The 14565-nt window shown below is 33.3% G+C and overlaps 4 protein-coding genes across 8 annotated transcripts in view; all 4 read right to left on the bottom strand.

Annotated features, from left to right (window-relative positions):
* LOC143184131 (uncharacterized) overlaps positions 1–7395 on the bottom strand; it is a 44223-nt gene extending 36828 nt beyond the window's left edge. For both annotated transcript variants that reach the window (XM_076386154.1, XM_076386155.1), the window contains exon 1: positions 7256–7395. The gene's annotated coding sequence lies outside the window, so the exon portion shown is untranslated. The remainder of the gene's footprint in view (positions 1–7255) is intronic.
* Positions 7396–7614: 219 nt separating this feature from the next.
* On the bottom strand, positions 7615–11093 carry LOC143182769 (diphthine methyltransferase). 2 transcript variants are annotated; one of them, XM_076383986.1, is made up of 4 exons: positions 10968–11093; positions 8325–8954; positions 8121–8256; positions 7615–8055 (listed from the first exon to the last, which is right to left on the bottom strand). In XM_076383986.1, the coding sequence occupies exons 2-4, from the start codon at positions 8941–8943 to the stop codon at positions 7680–7682; spliced, it is 1131 nt and encodes a 376-aa protein (XP_076240101.1). In that variant the 5' UTR covers positions 8944–8954; positions 10968–11093; the 3' UTR covers positions 7615–7679. The 2 variants fall into 2 exon arrangements, with proteins under 2 accessions (XP_076240101.1, XP_076240103.1); XM_076383988.1 differs by having other exon boundaries at positions 8325–8934.
* On the bottom strand, positions 10379–10657 carry LOC143183320 (cyclin-dependent kinase 2-associated protein 1-like). The gene has a single exon (XM_076384844.1). The coding sequence runs from the start codon at positions 10655–10657 to the stop codon at positions 10379–10381; it is 279 nt and encodes a 92-aa protein (XP_076240959.1).
* A 123-nt stretch (positions 11094–11216) lies between the features above and the next one.
* On the bottom strand, positions 11217–14210 carry LOC143182768 (uncharacterized). 3 transcript variants are annotated; one of them, XM_076383983.1, is made up of 2 exons: positions 14099–14210; positions 11217–13367 (listed from the first exon to the last, which is right to left on the bottom strand). In XM_076383983.1, the coding sequence occupies exon 2, from the start codon at positions 13147–13149 to the stop codon at positions 11947–11949; it is 1203 nt and encodes a 400-aa protein (XP_076240098.1). In that variant the 5' UTR covers positions 13150–13367; positions 14099–14210; the 3' UTR covers positions 11217–11946. The 3 variants fall into 3 exon arrangements, with proteins under 3 accessions (XP_076240098.1, XP_076240100.1, XP_076240099.1); XM_076383985.1 differs by lacking the exon at positions 14099–14210 and adding an exon at positions 13792–13865; XM_076383984.1 differs by lacking the exon at positions 14099–14210 and adding an exon at positions 13453–13716.
* Between the last annotated feature and the right edge of the window lie 355 nt (positions 14211–14565).

Genomic DNA, 14565 nt, shown 5'->3' with positions numbered 1-14565 from the left:
TTGTCTCAAAGCACACGTGTGCCTGTCGACGCTCACGTGGTGAGCTGCACGATCATCCACTAGGATGCAACGAGGCAGACAGCAAAAAAGGAACGAACTGCCATGACGCGTGAAGGATGTGAAGCAGGATGCACCAAGCGCGTAATTGCAACTGGCCGCTTCGGTTGGACAATTTGTCGCCGTTGCAAACTCACTAATTTAGCCAATATTTCTCTTTGCGTTCGACGGTAACAATGTCGGAAAACCCTTAATGAACCGAAACGACTTCTGACTAATAGCGATCAAAAGCTGATTTATGACTTTCTTCCCCTTTCGATGGTAGAATTGAGTGGCGCAAGAAATAGTAAAACGTTAATATTTATTACTATTCTTTTTTTCTACAAAAATATTAAACTCAAACCTTCTTGTTTGAAAAGTGATTGCCACTCGTACCTATCCAACTGCTTTCTTTAACGTCAATATTATTTTATATGTATAAAATATGTGAGTTTAAATACTTCACTTCTCGTGTTCTTTTTCTTTACTTCGTTTACTTATTTTATACTTCTTCAAAACGATACATCGGAACTTTAATTAACTCTGAGTATCTTTGAAGCCAAAGAGATTCTTTTGATTAATTTCTTTAAGATCCACAAAAATAGCTAAGTTTGCAATGGTAGTGAATAAACTTGCAAAATTATAAAATATATGTAGATACTATTTTTACAGCAATAAATTATAGAATGAATAATTACAATGATTATTTTAAACGTGTTGATAGTCTCGTGCTTAAATGTATACACCACTATGCTGACGTGAGTCAATTTTTATGAAGCTGTAAAAGTTTAACTTTTAACGCCAGATAAACTATAATGGTACCTTTTTAAATAAAATTGTGTGTTCTGAAGTGATAATTTGCAAATGATTTAGTTCCCTATATTTCACTATACGATAATTTTTTTATTCTAAAGAAATACTTTTTATTCAAGGACTATAGTTGATTTATGAATATTATCTACATTATCATCATTAAATCTCACATTAAATCTTTTCTTATTCATCACGCTACACTTATTGCAATAATAATTTTTAACCATCGTCTAAATTATACAGTAAGTACATTGTTTTTTAATTTATCAAGCATGTACCTACTAAAATTATTTAAGCAGATCACTTGTAACTATTTTAATTGACCTACGACTATTTAACACTAATCGAGCTATCCTCATATGAGAAACACTGCTATTCGCCAAATTATTTATAATATTTAAACGATTACAACAAAAACTGATAACTAGTTCTAGTAGTGATTGGATGAAACTTAATTAAAAATAATTTCAGTTAAAATTAGAACCACTGTGCATATCTAGATAAAATTTCTAACAAACAACATGGCATCGAAAGCATTGAAACAGAAAATAAAAACTGTTTATCGTCGAAAAATTGCTTCTACTCCAGAATAGTAGCAGGGATTAAAACGAAAAGATGTAAAAACAAAGAAGTTAAATTCCGCTTAATTCCTCGTCTAATAAATCGGGTTTTGTTACTATTTCCACTGCATCGGGGGAAACTGTTTTGAAAAGGAAACTCCGTGAAACAAGTATACCTGCATGCAAGTGTAAAGTGTTTTCGCGATACCTTTTCTCTGAATGGGAAATTTGGTTTGCGACCCAAAGCAGACACAGTTTACGTCAGCAGTAATCTTTGAAGTTTCTGGCTCGATATCGTCCCTCGTTAGTAATAAACCCAAACGAACTTTCTAATTCAATGATAGCCTAGCCCTCTATCGTTGATGATAAATCTTGTGAGTTCGTGATTAGATTCAGTACTGCATGGAAACTTAACGAAACTAGCCATTCCTCTTAATAATTACCAATTAATAAACTTGTATCCCTCGAAAACTTGAATTAAGTAGATATTTCAAGCTGATCTCGAAGAAGATTAGAAAACTTGTTCATATATTCAGGAACAATATGACAATATTTTTGTAACCCATAAATAACAATTTATAAGATATGAATCGCAATAAAAGTTGAATTATTGTCACCACTTTATCGATGTGATGAGACACGATAAGAAAACTTAACAAATCAAATGTAAAATTGTTAAATGCAAAACTAATAGGACGAAAAATTATTAAGTCTTCTTAACTGAATTGTATGACTTGATACGATTTACAGATGGAATGCATGCAAAATGTGCAACTTACGACCCTCGCGTGCCATACTTACTTCACGCTATATACTTGACGTCATTCGTATCAGAAGGCTGTATTCAGTCTGATATCGAATAGCGTCATTCACTGATAAGGTATTCGAGAAAAGTTTGAAAAAGTTAGCATTAACCCTGATGAGACTATACATCTATGATAATCTCACTCATCTACCATCAGATTTATTTTTCACATGCTGTATGAGTGTAAAACAATTAAATTAATACTGACACAAACAACCTTCGACTATTAGAATACTGTTACAGAGTTACTGCAGTAAATCATTTTTTATGATGATGTGACTTCATTATTACACTACTTCTATTACAAAATTAAAAAACTTACTGAGGGTTTATGTCAGAATTTCGTGTCACGTTGAGGACATTAAAATAAATCGCAAAAGTTTGATCAAAATCGTGTCAAGTCGAATTAGTATAATTTCTGGACTGAAAAAATGCATGGTAAACACTATGCTATGTACACAAAATGTATGTAAAGTGCTATCTGAGATATTCTGGTTTCATGCTCGAGTCTAATCTACACATTTCTGCAGTGTTAAGTCCACGTTGGTGAAAGAAAAAAGAAAAATACTCGAAATGCTTTAGGGTCAGCATATGCGCCTCTACTGACCTCTCCTCTGACACTAGACGCCGCTTAAATATTGAAGTCACTTGCAAAAATACGCATGAGGAAAACCAAACAACACGATCATACCTTTTTTTCCCTCTCTACTATTTGATACACTACTTGACACGTAGCACATTAAAACCGTTAGACTAACTTAAGTAAAAACTTCACAGTCGTTGAATCTTATTTCGTTATAAGCATAATACTTTCTTTAGCATGCTATTATTCTTTTATTTTTTACAAGTTTGAAAATTCCTTTGAGTACCAGATAGCTATTAACATGCTTAATGCAATGTCCATAAAATGGAGCGCCAGAAAAACTTGTATAACTTTTGAAAATACACCTTTTTAATCCAAATTTTTTACGAAGTACTTTAAGTTTTTTCAAATAGCTAAAATGGAGTAAAAAGAAAAATATACATGAAGTCGTTAATTTATAATAAAATGAAGAAAGTGCACGTATTTTATAGTGGTTCAAACGGTTATCCTTCTTTAAGAAATATTATTACCAATAAATAGAGCAATACAAATTCGAAATAATTCACTATCTTTCATTATGTTAACATTTGAAAATTAGCATATAATATTTTAAAAATATGACTAAGATAAATTTATTGGGAAATGCACAATTATGATCGCGTTGTTGGGCAATCATATGATTAAATCCTCGATGAGAACTTTACAAAATGTACGCTGTAGACTGACAATGCTACCAGTTGAACCCCTCACACAGCCACAATACTGGTACATGGTTACTTTACCCCAGGATCGCCAATTCTCGGCTTGGAGTCTATCCCAGGCCCTGGGGAAAATGAATTTCGACGCCCGAATGTCGAGGTCAGATTCCTCCGATAAATCTCTCCCTCCCAGCCCTGACGAATACATTCCACACACCTTATATATGGAGCTAATTCACACACGAGTCCGTAACAGTAAAGCAAAACGATATGAGTCACCTTTTTAAGCAATTTTCAGATTTATATCGCAGAATTTATGTTTCAGAGCGTGGAAAAGAAAATTGGAACTAAGAGAAGCTAAGTAGTTAGCAGTACAGAAAACTCACGATATTGTAATATTACACTAAGTATTTTCTTTTGTAAAATTTAGGAAGACTCAATTAAACCTTCTGTGGCTCAAATGAAAGAACGTTCGTTCACAAAGTTATAGTAAATATCGATGGCTTAATGCACAAACGTTATATTTTTGGTTTTATATTATAAAATCTCAAATTCAACCAAGAGTGGACACACAAGTTTGTGCATTAAGCTATGGATATGTACGTGATCGAATTTTTTCATGAGAGTTACCTATATTTCGTCTATTAAAAATATTCGAGAGCTATATATTTAAATTATTACAGTAGAATTACTGTTATGTTAGTTTAAGATTGCGTACGTTTGAGTAAATATGTAAAGAAAAGAATATTAAATATCCTTTTGAGAAGACAGGTCTATTACAAATTAATTTTAATACTAAGAATCAAGAAACTACAACAAATAATTAGAAAAATCAAGATTTGGCCACTCTTGTTACAATAAATAATATACAGAACGGCAGAATTTCATGATACAGAATATAGTGATAACATTTCAATATCAATATGTTGAACAATGGAAATATGTAACTTTCGTTATTTTTATTGTTAGTCTTTCGACTACAGAAATAACTACAATTCTTTTACACTTCTCTGAAAAATATAGCATGAACGCTCAGCCCATCGCGTGATCTACGACCTTAATTAACGAGGCGTCGCTCAATCAAAAAGTTTCGATTTTAATGAATCTCACATACCAAAGATCCTCCCAAGATTTATTACCGTAGTTTCCTTTTCGCTTATGAACAAGGATATATGATTCATGCTTTTGGAGGATTTAAAAGCAAAAAAAGAAAGAAACTAAAATAATCAGATGCCATTAAGAGTTATTTCGAGAAGCCTCATTATGTACTAGCATCAAGATATATATGAATTACATGGTAGAATAAACAGGAAGGCGCTTTCAAGATTTTTTTAATTGGAAAAAGTATTGTCGAGTGAGAAACTCGAGTGAAAAGAGGCAAATAAACAATGCAAAGAGAGATACACATATGTACATATAAATATACACGATACCACACTTTTGCAACTGAATTTTAAGATTAGTTGAATGATTAAAACTATTTAACGTTAATCCTTAACTGGTATGGTACCAGTATTGTAATTGTAACATGTGGTACAATTACTGCCATTTCTTTGTCGAAAGTGATTAATAATAGTACACGAAAAAATCCACATTTTTTCAGTTTATTACCATCTATAAATAATTCACTGATATTTTATACAACTAATATTAAAAATGAAGCAGTATAAATGCTAAGACACCGCCATATCAGTTAAAAGTTAAGTTAAATTTCAATTTTTTACTGAATTCGAACCGTTTCTTAGTCCAAAAAATATCCACCAGTTTCATATTTTCGGTCAAAATAACTTCAGAAACTTTAGTGTTCCTATTGAATGAATTAAACCATTTTTCAATGGAAAGAGCATCGATAAATGCATTCACAGATGGAATAAAATATGTAAGAAAATCGCTCATGTGTATATGACCGATGTTTTTGGAACGTACGGACCTTCGTTGAATAAAATACGTACAAGAATAGACAGATTCGCCACTTGTCACAAAGGGAACATTTAATAAACATTCGACGAGATATACAACATACCAGGCGCTTTTCCATCCCTGTGTCACTTTATCCACGATTCCATTTTCACGTGATAACGCTGGCAAAGTACGAAATCGATTAAACCGTGTACTACACACGCACATACACACACCGATACACTCGACGGGATGAATGCGTTGATGTGAGAGACGCAAGGGAGTCGAGATTTTTCGTTCCATTTTTGTCAGAGAGAACGATGCTCAACAAGATTTCAAAAGTTTCAAAGACAACGCCCTTTTCTGCATCGAAAAGAAGTTAACAAACTTCAATCGCAACGAATGACGTCATTTTTAGCTAGAGGGAGAATATCCTGCTTGTCCTTGATCTCCTAACCCGTAAACATATCCTTGATAAAAAGGGGAATACGCTTTGACAATTTAAACGCACTATGTTTTTGCGCGGTTAATTTAAATTTTAAGCCAATTCGATCGGCCAGGCGAAGAAGAAAATATTAAGGGTAATTTCCAATTCGAATAATTAATATTCGTGACTTCTATACTTATAAATGTAGAATCAGTACTCGTAGACAGATGTTTGATATTAAAGTGATGATTAACTGTGATTAGATCCTCCCAAAAATAGAAATTATGAAATAAATACGAAAGTAGTCACGAAAATTGTATCGCATCTTTACTGACAATGAGTCACATTGTGTCTTTGAAAGTAAAAGAATTAAGTAAGGATTACACGATGGCAAAGAATGGGATAACCGTTATATTACGTCTGAATAGAATAGAGAATTAAAAGCTCTGAAGAATAATTAATAAGCTGATGAGTAACCTTCACCGCGCTCAACTGGAAGAGTAACTGGAAGAGCAACTGTCAAACGAACATCACACTTGTACGTTTAATGAGAGACAAAATAATTTATTTTTTTAACTAAATTGATATCAATTTTATATAAAGGAAATTTAGATTTTTATAGTACGACTAAAAATGATTTTGACATCAGCATTCATTTATTTAACAATGGTTTATACGAATTCACCCCACCCTATGGTCCATGATTAAACTCTGCAACAAGCACTGTGGCCGTTCCTTCGAAACATATTTTGTCACTGAGAATATTACACATTTCATTAAAAACGTTTTTAATCCGAAGCTGGCGAAAGATTGTATTCGTATACTTTGTATAAATACACTATCACCTGAAATTCGCTCGTGAAAGATGCGGAAATATTTTCGATCATCGATTAAATGAACATTAAATTTGACTGCGGAAGAAATGACTCGTATAATTGATACGATTTCAATATAATATTATAATGCAGACTATAAAACTAATGGAGAACGAACCGATTAGAATCAGTTTGAAATTATTAGAAACTCATTGCACCGTGATCGTTTATGGATGAATTGGCTAATGACTCGATGGACCACCAGCGACAGACAGGAAATTCGATTAAATTCTCTGAAAGCGGTCTCCCTAACGACGGGAGAATTGAATTGCTGTCTTACCCTACCTCTAAATGGAATATCGCGTCGGATAACGTATTTTAACCTCCAATTCCCGAAGCTCTTCCGACAGATTGCACGAAAAAATACGCGATGGGGTACGAGAATTTTGCAAGGATACGCGCCAAATCTTTTCTAGGTCATTCGATGGAGACAGGACACGCACAGTTCCACAGCTGATTTTACTTCGCGACAGGGCAAGAAAAATCCAGGATACCGCGAGAAGCAGTGGAAAACAAAAGACGCCGATTGATAATATGAACGAATCAAATCTGTACTTACCGCGACTGACCACTGATAATTTACCGCGGAACTGCACGCGAACTCGTTACAGAAATCACAGCACTGACACCACGCCAAAACAGCCCCTGCGAACGACTGATTTTTATCGAACTGACCGCGGCGAAATGCAGCTCGCGCTCCGATATTGCCATCTTCCAGCAGATTTTGTAACTACTCCAGATCCATCGAACAGCGACGCCAAGACCCCGGTTTCTCCCCACGCATGCGCAGTATTCGTTGATTCTGACCAATAGCATTCGACGAAAGTAAATAATGCTTCTATTTATGACCTTATCTGATAAAAGTATACAGCGACAAATATTATTTATAATTAATTACTGTTAAGAAAATAAACGATATATTGCTGATATTTGAATTACAAAAATAAGAATTACATACTTTTAATTATGTTTCATTGTTTTTATTAAAGTTTTCTTTCATCGTTCTTTAAAAATGTTGCGGATAACTTTAATGAATGATCATAGAAAGAACAAGTGCCGATTAAAACAACGTTTTGGGCTTCCGTTTTGAATATTCGTTTTTTAATATCGTCAGTATCTAGAAAGGACCAATCGCAACCGTAGGCAATACTCTCGTGCTCGTTGTATTCGACAGTAATAGAAGGTGTTTCCGTCCTCTCACAATCGACTATTCTAAATCCGCCATACATGCAAGCGGCGAGCAAGTATTTTCGCGCGAAAGGGTCCCATTTCAAACGCCAAATACCGCCGCGAAGATTCGTCTCAGAAAGGGGTCGATTGAAATTCCTTGTGTCCCATAATCTTAACACTTCGTCGTAACTGAAAAATTTGAAAATTATTAGAAATAATTTCTATTGAATTGTTATTTTACTTCAATACAGCACCTTCCAGATGATAGTAAAAATTCTTTTGTTGCGTTACTGTGAATGCTAGTAACGCCAGCACCGTGTATTTTATTTAGCGTGATGGCATGGGTTCCTATTCTTGTATCGAAACGTTGAAATTTACAGTCATCGCCGCCTTGAATGTAATTAATATTGTAAAATTCTGAATGTTATGAAAATATTTTTAAGATAATTTTCTCGTACCAGTATAAATCACATTTGTATCCCAATAGTTGAAAGCAGCGATCCAAGCCTCGAATTCGTGAGCTGGCCACGAATTAATTTGATTGAGTTCAGTTTTATTTATCTCAAATAATGATACAAAACCTTTTGAGTCACTAACAACTATCTTTGGATTGGATTCATCATGTACCCATCTTCCAGTACACCAATCTAAAGATAATGCAAGAACTTCATCATCATCCATGACTTTCTTTTCTGTTAATAATTCTAAGGTTTCCTTTTGTGCATCATTTTGCAACTGATATATTTGTAAATAGCCTAGAGAATTCACAACCCCAAGTAAAATTTTATCTTCGTACATAATATGAGCCCATTTCATGTCTAAGACAGCGGGTACTTCTAAGTTTTGTAAGAGTGCAAGACAACCATTGTCTACGACTCTAAACATATAGATTCGTCCTAAACGTTTTGAGTACTTGGATTTATATGTTTGCTCATCTTCTTTCAATAACTGATATGTCCCACACACAAATATGTCTTTAAATGAATTTGCTGGACACCATTCAACGGAATCAGCAGAAAACTCTGTATCAAAACTGTCCAAAGTGTTGAACATAGTTGATTTATGGATCTGTAACATACAATCTGATACTGTAACATACAAGTAGATAACTATCTAATCAATGTTATACCATGATAAAATTAAATAAAAAGAATTCTGTAAGTATAATGGTTCAAATTATTTAAAAAAGGGTATGGAATTTACGTACATCTTTATTTGTACTATAAATATTACAAGTAATAAAAATTATATAAATATGACACACACTTTTTTAGTTATTACAAATTCACAACTATTTGAATACATATACATTATATAAAACATACTATTATTCCTAATTGTTTATTATTATTACTAAAAGATTGACTATTTAAAAATATTTGGTACAAAGTTGACTTTTCTAAATAATGGCAAGTTTTAAAAGAATTTCAATAATTATTTATTGAAATTTATAGAGTTTGTAGATATAAAATATGACTTTCATAAATTGTATAGTCATATCCAAAATCAGTGAGAGATACATACATAATAATTTAGGAACAATATATGGTCACTGAGTAACATTTTCTTAAAAATAGTAAATTCATACAATTCTGAGCAATATTCATTCATCATAGGAACTTAGTTTTATTTTTCTTTTCATGTTTCAAATATTTTTGAAACATATACCTTAACTGCATCATAATATATTTATGTATTCTCATACTGAAGTCAGTCATTAAGTATTTATTTGTATAATATTTGGTAAATTTATTTGTACTATCAAAGTTCAATTTCTCTTAATAGTAATTAAATATATTATACTAATGAAGGACTTGTATACAGGGTATCTTGTACCTTTTGGTGCAATTTAAGTCATTTTTATATGAAAAATAAATAAAAAATGTAGAATAGTAAGTACTTTTTATATATGCATTTGATTCCACATTTTTAATTTATTTTATTATTTAGAATAATCAGTTTATGAATTGTATAGGTTGCTGAATACCTTTAGTATATCTGTACTCATATTTAAGTATAATGAAATACTTTATCTATTGGACTTCACTAACAAATGATGACATTTTAAAATTAAATTCTTATGGAATATCTAATACTTCTTGTTATCATAAAATCATATTTTAGACTTTAGTAAATTATGACACTGAATGGCAGTATAACTGTAATATCAGGCAGTCAAATGTCATGAAAACTATAAGCAAATATATATGAATTTTTAAAGTGCATAAAACTACATTTAATGGATGCATAAATATCCCTTGTTTCTATTAAATTATTAATTAATGACCATTGTCATTGCTAACTTTTGTAACAATGATGCAAAATGATAAAAGATTGAGGTAGATAAATTGTAATTTTGGTGTTTGCTTGTACTATATAAATGTAATTTCTCTCTTAGCAAGAATATACTACATTTTTTGTTTTTATTCATACTTGTATAGTTTAGATACTCCTTGAATATTTGGTCAGTTAGCAATGGTCGATATGTATAAAAGTATTTTAAATAAATGTACTACTGGCGAGCACTTTTTTCAGTCTCAACTAGACATTCTCTAACTAAAATACGTGCGTGTACAATGCCGCGTTTAATTTTTTCTGTAGCAGTCCGACTACCAGCATAGGTAGGTCGAACTTCATGACCAAGTTCTTCTATGACATTAAGTAGCTGTAAATATTTGGATTGGCCAGGTACAGAAGGAACAGTTTGTTGGTGAGCTCTCGGGTTTGGTACAGTCAATAATGGCTCTGCAACTTTTGTTGAAACTTCTACATTCCCTCGATCCTCTTCCATCTTCTAAACTTTTTAAATAAATACCCTAACAAATAATGTACGAAGCAGATCTAAATTATGTGCATCTAAATATGAAGGAATAACTCTTACAACTTGATATATAGATTAATTATATTTATATAAATATTAACAAGTAATATATCTTAATTTAAATATACAAGCAAACTTTATATAAAAGAACAAAAAACTTTAAGCTGTTGCATACTTAATTCGTATATTCATACATTTTCAAATTTACAGTTAAATCAACAAAAGTATGTATAACCTCAACCAAAATATATTGTTTTATTTTGTGCTTTGTCAAACTTACCTTCAATAAAATATCAGAATCACAAATATATACTTTACACAATAAATAAATATAAAGAAGTATATTTTAATTCATAACAACGTTCACTTCCGTCTCACATTACACGCGTTCACGCACTAACGCACGCATGCGATAGAAATTGAATACCTAGCGCATGAAGTGCGATCTACATTACGCAATATTTTCGCGCTCATTTTTAAACCGATTAGTGTTCAAATAAATAAAGGTATGAAATCAATACACACAATATCGTAGAAAATTGGTTTTCCTTTTTATTTAGATATACCTTATAGTCAGTTATATTCAAGGATTATACTTTCCATAGGTACACCTCTTGCTTGATAAATTTCTTTTTATGTATACTGTAGGTAATTACGATGTACCCATAGTTTTAAACAAAAATGCAAAGATGTTCTTCTTAGAAAATATAAATGAAGATTCTTCAATGTACAAATTGTTTCTGTTTAATATTATTTTATCTATTCACTAAATTAGAACTTAATCAGGAAGGAACCATTCCTTCATAATTTGAATCTATTCATAGAAAATTGTGGTCTTTAAGTCTTTCCTAATAAAAGAGAAAAAAAGAAAAAAGAAAGGAAACAGATCTTCTTTCTCTTTTATTTAATTTATACCCAATATTATGCGTCATTAGTTGATTAACTTCTTTTAGGCATCCACAAAAGCGTACATCCTAGCTTCCAAAAATCAGTTCAATTGTTATTGCAGATGATATTAAGTTACGCAACTATTATTTTTTACAACTTCTTATACTTTACTTTGTTAAACTTACAATTGATAAGATCGTATAAAATATAAAAGAGTCAGTATAAGATGTATCATGCATGCAAGATCATGCACATTTTTGTGGATGCTAAGACACTCCCTTTAAAATATACTGCTGTACTCCATATAATGTACATAGCATTATTTTATAAAATAATCTGCTAAAAATCTAGTCACTAAATGTATTGGCAGATCATTGCCGTGCATTATGTTCCGTTTCCAATAGACATTCTCGTACAAGAATTCGAGCATGCTGGATTCCCATTTTAAGACGTTCAGCTGCACTGCGACTCCCAGCATATGAAAGACGAATGTCTCTTCCAAGTTCCTCGATTATAACCAGTAACTGAGCATATTTACCCTGACCGGGTACAGTAGGGAAATTTATTGTACTGGATGGGCTAGCCTGTGCTACTTGAACAGTTTGAACATTTTGCAAATTTCTTGGATTTGGCACAGTAATCACAGGTTCAGGAATTCGAGGAATTTCTGGTACTTTTGGAGGCGGTGGATCATTCAACTTTGTTATTGTTATTTCATTTAATTTAGCCAACTCTGTCAATTTTGCCATTTCTGCCATTTTTGAATATTCAGGCATTTTTGTAATATCGTTTTGTATATTTGCCATTTTAATCATCTCATTCATTTTTGTTTTCTCATTCATTTTTGCTATTTCTTTAGCCATCTCGTTGATTTGTGCAATTTCATTCAATTTTGTAATATCATTATTATATTTAGCCATTTCTGTCATCTTTACCATCTCATTTAATTTAGCTATTTCATTCATTCTTTGAACTTCATTAATCTTTACCATTTGAGACATTTTCATCATTTCATTCATTTCTGAGAGTTTCACCATTTCATTCATTTTGGCAATTTCTTGCATTTTCATGTATTGTGTTGTCTTAGCATACTCTGCCATTTTTTCCATTTCATATCTTTTAGCCATGTCTTGTGACATTTTATTTAATTCAGTCATTTTACTAAATTCTGCAAGTTGAGCCATTTGAACTATGTGTTCTGGTACTTTTCCTCTTTCCATCATTTGCTTCAGCTCTGCAGAAATTTTATTCATGTTTATTTCTGACATTTGAGCTATTGTCGCTGCATCTGGCATTTTTGAGAGTTCCGCAATTTTGGAAATTTCTCTTGCCAAGTTTTCATCTAAACATCGCTTCTTTTTAGCACGGTGCCTCGCCATACGCTGAGCTTCCTGCATTCTTCTTATTGCTGCTTGCTCTTCTGTTTCTTTAGCTCGAGCGTTCTTCATTCTCTCCGCAGCAGTATACAATCTAATTGCACGCTCCTCTATTGTTTCAGACCTTAACTTTTGCCTTCTATATTCTCGCATTTCCCTTACCTTTTTAAGGTAAGATTTTTTCCTAGCCTTAGGCATAACATGTAATTATGCGCTGCATAGGCATAATCACCTATATGGACTGTCATTTTTGTAAGTTTCAAATATCAAGTTATTCACAAAATATATTCTGGGCATACGTTTTTGGCTAAGTATAGCCAATTTTGTTATTCCTCTTTTTACACTTGTCAATGCTTCATATGTATAACTTTGTATACAAAATAAGTCTTACATTATCACTGTATTCTACAAATTACCTGTAACACAAAACAATAGAACAATGGTTAAAATTCTAGCTTCTTAACATCTCTGAAACGAAGATGAGAACAATTATTCATTTACATGTTTTTTTAACGAGGAACCGATAATTATACCCCACTGTCATTCGACTATCATTGAATACAAAATTTTCATTAAATGACTAATGACGGCTCAGCATAAAGAATCGTTTGCGCTCGTAGAAAAAAAGGGGCATCAACCTCTTTTAAGGAATGCCATTAACCGCTTTCCTCGTAGCAGCAAACGAAAAAAAAACCGTGCAAATTAATCAAATTCTCGACGGCTGAAAAAACGCGGGCAACGAGAGGCAGGAAAAAATGCGGTAGCACGTGCGCAAAAATCAAGCGGCTAATACTGTTTTCGAAATGTATGTATGTATACGTGCGTGCGCGTATCGGCTACCTGTGACGCGTTGCTTTGCGCTTCTCTCTGTACATGCATATATACTGCTTTGTGTACGTGTACATGCGCCTGAGTGTATGTACGTGTATGTGTGTGTGTGCGTATGTCTCCCAAAATTCGAAAGAAGAGCGTCGTCAAGTAGCGCGCGATACGCATGCGCAGCAATCTAAGAACGCCCGCCGTCTTCTCTGGAAGGTTCACCAATCACAACAATGGCGGACGCATTTCGGTCGGTTCACTGAAACGCACGATTATCCCAGCGTGGGTTTAAACCGTATCGCGAATCGATTCCATTTTACATTCGTACCTTTCTCGCGTCGAGACGCGTCCGTTGGTGTCGTTTGTGTTCCGATCGCTTCGGTTTTTCTTAAGATATTCCGTAGACAAACGCACAAAAGCAATATCGGCCGACATGTAAGATTTTCGTTCGGAGCCACTTTAAGGGGCCAAGCGGGGTCGCCGATAGGCTGCGTGTGACGTGGTTGCGTTTATTGACCATAACCCCTTCCCACTCCCGTCTGCAACTTCACGACGGACAGGTGTACGACCTGAGAGGCCGCAAAACAATTGACCGAGGCGACCGCGTCTTAAAATACTTGACGACATTGTCGCGAAGGGCCCGCAAACACTTACAAAACATGCTCGGCCGTCTTATCGACTCCGTTAATGGTGATTTCACGCTCTTTTCGCTTCGATAAGATGATTGCTTCCTGGGAAATGTTCCATATATGGTAAACCTTCTCGATGCTTTGAAAGAACGGTTTTCTTCGAGGA

This window comes from Calliopsis andreniformis, chromosome 9 (assembly GCF_051401765.1).
Source record: "Calliopsis andreniformis isolate RMS-2024a chromosome 9, iyCalAndr_principal, whole genome shotgun sequence".
NCBI classification, from domain to species: domain Eukaryota; kingdom Metazoa; phylum Arthropoda; class Insecta; order Hymenoptera; family Andrenidae; genus Calliopsis; species Calliopsis andreniformis.
This window is presented reverse-complemented; position numbering and strand designations above follow the sequence as displayed.